Source organism: Miscanthus floridulus, chromosome 5 (assembly GCF_019320115.1).
Source record: "Miscanthus floridulus cultivar M001 chromosome 5, ASM1932011v1, whole genome shotgun sequence".
Classification (NCBI taxonomy): domain Eukaryota; kingdom Viridiplantae; phylum Streptophyta; class Magnoliopsida; order Poales; family Poaceae; genus Miscanthus; species Miscanthus floridulus.
The window spans coordinates 27,258,986-27,264,985 of NC_089584.1; the positions used below are offsets into that span (position 1 = coordinate 27,258,986).

Below are 6,000 nucleotides of genomic sequence, written 5' to 3' on the forward strand. Positions count from 1 at the left end.
TAACCAATGGCAGTATTTGTCACTGCACCCAAGTAGCTGACTGATGCTGTATCAATCACGCACTCAACTCAAAATGAAAAACGTCAGACCAGCAGAGACAGCATGATAACAAGTGTACCAAAACAAACAAGAAGACACATGTTCTTAGCACATTCGCTACTCTTGAAGCCTTCATTCATAGATAAACTCATGGAAAATTCTCGCCCAGAAACTAGGGAACTACTACCAGGAAACCTCTGTGACCATACAAGAAGTCGAAACACTGGTAACTAGTTGCCTGTTCTATCAGTGAATGCTACAACAAAGACACGCTATCCGATAATAGCTGCTGCAAGAAGGAACACTACAAAACATACATAGACGCTTCACCACTTCTAGCACTACAGATTTCTTCAAGGAATCCAACATCCTCACATCATGCTTCTTGCACCTGCAACGGTGATGGCTCTTCTGCTCCCTACATAATTCTTCAACTCAAGGAATCCAACATCCTCACATCATGCTTCTTGCGCCTGCAACGGTGATGGCTCTTCTGCTCCCCAAAGTTATTGTCACCATTGATTTTCATTTTATTCATATCTGCAATGGAGGGGGAAAAGAACCGTAATCAGGAAAGTTTCTAGGAGCACACAGATAAAGAGCATATACATTGCAACATAAAAATATAGATCCAAAATCCAAGAACGCTTTTGGTTGTGGTAGCTGCACAGATAAAGAGCATACATTGCAACATAAAAATATAAATCCAAAATCCAAGAACGTTTCCGGTAGTGGTAGCTGCAGGAAACCAATACCATTATACGAGGGCCATGAGTTCATGATAGCATGATCACAATTGCACCAGACAACCAACAATTTTAGAAATAAAAACTATCTTCAGTCAGTTGACTGCAGCAAACATAAGGACTAGCCATCTATCCAAAATGGTGCAAGCGTATGACAAGTTAATCTTTGCAAAAGGACAATATTTCCTATTCTGAAAGTATGGTCAAAAAGATTTTTTTTCCTTAAATCCTTAATCAAGAACTAATGTAGCAATGCTGATTTTCCCCCCTTAACTCTTACTCTAGTGTACAAGCACATTGAATTACCAAATGCAATAGGACATTAGACATGTATGGAACAGTATTTCACATTGAAAAAAGTGTTGCAACGACCCTTCCAAGTCATGGAAGATGCACAATTGCTAGTTCGCTACCTTGTCACGTTGGGCTGACAATATCAGATCAGAGTTACATATGAGGACCTGGCCTCTGGGCAGGTGTGGAAGAGTTTGTTTTTTACTTGTTCCCTCAAAATAAACTAGGAGTAACGGAAAAATTAAATGTTTCCTCAAAGGGAGGTCAAATTTGATTGTTATGGCTTCCCATCTATACAAGACATGGCATTATCATTCATTAGCAATCAAGAACTAGCCAAGCTACCCAGTGGCAGATGAGAAATGGACTAAAGGGAGGGCTTAATAATGAAAGGCCAAAATCTTAGTAGCATTAAACTAAATGGTACAATAGATGTAACAAGGAACACAACCAATAATACCAATCTAAAATGCTCAAGCAACACTTATCAGAGCAGCTGTGGGTAGAAAATTACCAAAACAGATTTTATCCAACCCCAGTTGCTCGATACGTGAAATTGCTTTCTCAGCGACTTCCCAGCATTTAACCAATTCCAGAATTATTCGAACAAAAATTGCTAAGAAAACTGAAGACTCAAGGAACATTCTCAAACCCCTAACTGATGGATTAGCCAATTCTGCTATTTTCATTAGCGCCGTGCAAGGGAGCGAAGCTGCAGCTCCCAAGCCAAGCAAATTCCAGAGCTCAAGAATGAAACAACAGAATAATTTGAGAGGGAACAGCAGAATCTCGCCACAAATAATAAAAGGATTAGCTGGCGCCCCGAACCCTTATCCCCTGACAATGTGTCAACGCCAGCGCATGCACCCTGCAGGCTGCAACCGGAAAGCCGATGGCCTGCTTGGGGCCTGGACGCTGCGGTGCTGCCAGTAGGGCCACTGAGGGCACAGGCCACCAGACACATGGCACCTCGCCTTACGAGTTACGATATCTCAATGGGTGGGGTCTGGGAACAAGGGCACTGCCAGCTGCAACACGAAAAAGAAGAAGCGCCTACGACGGTGAAGACAAATCGAGGCAGCAAGAGCGACACAAGTCTTTGCATGGACAAGCTGCTGTGCACAAGCTGGGGCTGGGCCTCCTTAAATGGGCTAACATTACATGGAGATATTAAGTGCTACTCAGACCGGACCCGGGTACAGCCGTCACCTCCTCCTCCCCCCACACCACCCCCAACCCCAAAAAAGCCCAGGCCCTAGAGCCGACCCTGAAACTACATACCTAGATTTTGTTCATGGATTAACGAAATTGTGCAAGAGTTCTATGCCTCTATTTGCCTTTGCCATTCTATGACTCACTTCCTTTTTGCATATGGTATCCCCACTCCCTTTGGCAGCATCTAATAATTCAGAACTTAATTTGAAAGCCATATTTCGACCCGGGCGCTTTTGGGATGCTTCTAATAACCAACGAATGCGAGTGCTCTTCCTTGTTTAGATCTTCTTTCAATAGAAACTTTCTGCGCCGATACTTTTTTATTACGTCTTGTTTTTATTCCTATCTTGGGAGTTACTCTACGTATTGCCCCTTCTTCAGCCATGTGCTTGAACTTTGCTGTGCTGCTAGCCTGCTACCATAGCACCACCCAAGCTAGTGATACAGACATTAAACCATCAATTTCACACAATTACCCTTTCAGATCTTTGGCGCATGCATTAACTTGGTCCATTTTTCTGAAGTTTCATGGTTTAGCAGCCTCAGCAGAGGCTGTGTTTCCAAAACTAAATAAGCGGGCAAATAAAATAAAAGAATTCATGAGGAATCAAACTGAACGGGAAACCAGACTTATGGCACACTATTCTTTCAGATGAATTTGGCATTAACGGTACTTGCTGCTATGATCCTTAGATCATTTGGAGATAACCATTGTCAAGAAGATGGCCAGGCAAAGTCGGCGTGGAGGGAGACTAGAGTAATTTGGGGAAATTGGATTAATTCTTCTTCATCGCATGATTGAAAGGAGACACCACCACCACCACAACAACAACAACACTATACTTCCTCCATAAAAAATAGGTGGAACATAAAAGAAGTCTAGAGATACTATACATGTACCGACATGCATATAGAAAGCATGCCCCACACCAGACCAAATTATCTCAGGTAACACTATACTTCCTCCATCGTAAATATAAATCATTTTAGGCTTGTCCCATGTCAAGTGTCTTTAGCTTTGACCATCTGTAGCTAAAAATCATATAGATTGACAAAATAACACTGCTATTACTACATGAAAAAAAATACTCCCATAATATATACTCACTCCATCCCAGAATGATAAGCGTATTTTGTACGGGGAAAAGTGAAATTTTACAAACTTCAACCAACAATTAGTCAAGTTATATACAAGTTTAGGACATGAAACTTGCATTAATATATTTGCATTCAAAGTGCCTCTGAAATGATATTGATTATTTAGAAAATGTCAACATATTGCAAGAGAAATTAAGGGTCAAATAAATTTTGTACAACTTTTCTCTGATCAAAATACGCTTCTCATTCCAGGACAGAGGGAGTAACTCTTTATATTCGAAACAATATTTTTTATAGATACTTCTAGTCAAAGTTCCATCTTGTAGGTCACATCAATGCCATGAAAAACAAACATTTGTGATCTTGTTATAAAAAATATATATATTTGTGATCAGGAGTATAAAGGAATATTAATCAGGCATAGTCATTTTGTCAGCCATACAACTACAAGCATATTGTATGGGTATTTGATAAACAAATGCATTTCCCCTAAAAACTGTTTTGACTCAACTAATCCACCACAGATATTTATGGTCAGACATCAACACCAACGAGCAAGACTAACGACACATTACGGGAGCCAAGAACAGATGAGCGCAATGACCTAGAATTATTTGATCCCAAACAAGAAATATCCATCGACACCAGAATCTCAATCTACAAAGTTAACAAACGAAGATGTTCCAACAAACATATTCTAAATCAAAGTGCACAAAGTAATGCTGCCAACAGTGCCAAAAGCTAAGAGCAGTGTCTATCCAAAGAATTGAATTCAAGGACGCTTATCACCTCCAATCACCCCGCCCCAGAACAGCTGCTGCTTCCCATCCTCCTCCTCTTCGTCGATCTCATCTCCGTATCCCAGCTCCACGTCGCCACGGTACCCAGGTTCGCTCCCGTACCCAGAATCGGCGGCCGCTGCCTCCGCTGCAGCGACGACGCCACCACTCCCGGCAGCAACCCCACCAACGGGCGCTGGGCCGAACTCCGTCGCCATCGGCACGTCCCTCATCCGCATCTCCCCGATATCCGACGCCCACATCTCCCCGCTGGAGTCAGTGGCGCCGCCGCCACCGGCGCCGCACGTGAAATGGAAGTCGGAGCACGTGCCGGATCTCCGGCGGTCGCTGCTGCGTCCGGACACGGACCGCGAGCCCGCACCGCGGCGGCACCGCTTGCGGAGCCCGAACCAGCGGAAGGATCCGCCGCTACCGCCCCCCGAGGGGGCAGGCGTCGGAGTCTCCGCATCAGGGAGGCGGGCTGAGGAGGGGGGAGCGGTGGAGCGGTCCGAGAGACAGGGCTTCTTGTGGAAGGGGTGCCAGGAGGCGACGGCCTCGGAGAGGACGAGGTGCGGCGGCTGGTGCCGAAGCTGCGGGGCGCGCGGTGTCATCGGCGCCGGAGGTGGGGACGCATCGGGGTTTGGGTTGGGAAGTGGGCACGGTGCTGCGGCGGATCTCATTTTGCCCCGGAGGGAAGGAAGAAATATCAGCTATCAAAAATTGCAAAAAGCAGAAAAAGATAAAATAGGAAACTTTTACTACTCCTTGTGGGAGGATCTGTTTGACGTGGGTCCAACTTCGACTCCAACATCACTTTTCTTGGCATCTCGTTTGGCGTGCATCCAACTTCAACTCCAATAGCGCTGTTTTCTAGTGCACAATAGAGAATTCGGTATATTCACACACAAAAAATAGAGAATTCGGTATGCGGCAAAAGTGGCTCCTAACATGCTTTGCCTCTTTCGAGGGATCATTTAAAAAAGAGTCATGCCAAATAGATCCTTAAAACATATTCAACCGATCCTTAAAACATATTCAACCGTATCTATCTATCTATATTAGTGTTATCCTAAACGATAAACGGTCGGTCATCTGCCGTTTAGCTCATTATTCGGACAAAACGGGTGTTTAAACGGGTAAAACGACCATTTAAATGGTCAAAACAACCGATTAAACAGAAACGGTGTACCACCGTATAGCGCTTAAACAGTGTGTAAACGGACTAAACGACCGTTTAGCCAAACAATGATATATATATATATATATATATATATATATATATATATATATATATATATATATATATATATATATATATATATATATATTACAAATACTATCACCTAATTGGTTTCTATCACCTCATATCTTACTCATTGGATGCTCTTTACAAAACAGATCTAATGCATGAAAACCATCCAACCATGCCACAGGTCGATCTAGAGATTGTTACTGTTGATATAGCCATTTACAAATAGTTGTATTTTGTAAGTGCAAACAAGCTCTAAATGAGTTTTGGTGATGTTGATTATACAACTAAGGAACTAATGACATTTGTTAAGTGTTGACATCTAATTAATCATCGTGGATGCATGACATTTAAAAGGAGACCACCCAAAAAAACTCGAAAGGAATGGTTTGGAAGCTCAATCGGACTAGTTTAAATTCATTTTATCTTTTAAAATCGAGTACAGGACAAGCCATACTATTAAAGGGATATCACCGGTATGCTAGGATGAACCAAGTACTCACAAATCCATACCAACACACAAAACATCTAGCCTAACACAGTCAAGAGCTTACCATTCATATCATTTTTTGTCTTGCGC

The 6,000-nt window shown here is 42.8% G+C and overlaps 1 protein-coding gene across 1 annotated transcript; it reads right to left on the minus strand.

Moving 5' to 3' along the window:
* Nucleotides 1-157: 157 nt before the first annotated feature.
* Nucleotides 158-4,866, minus strand: LOC136449731 (uncharacterized). Its single transcript, XM_066449895.1, has 2 exons — nt 4,182-4,866; nt 158-579 (listed from the first exon to the last, which is right to left on the minus strand). The coding sequence occupies exons 1-2, from the start codon at nt 4,849-4,851 to the stop codon at nt 470-472; spliced, it is 780 nt and encodes a 259-aa protein (XP_066305992.1). The 5' UTR covers nt 4,852-4,866; the 3' UTR covers nt 158-469.
* Nucleotides 4,867-6,000: the final 1,134 nt, after the last annotated feature.

Excerpts from the sequence above, each read along its gene's own strand:
- LOC136449731 (XM_066449895.1), bottom strand. The coding sequence starts at position 4,851 with ATGAGATCCGCCGCAGCACCGTGCCCACTTCCCAACCCAAACCCCGAT. Across the intron at positions 580-4,181 it reads CTGGGGCGGGGTGATTGGAG|ATATGAATAAAATGAAAATC; the intron begins GTGATAAGCGTC and ends CCTCCATTGCAG.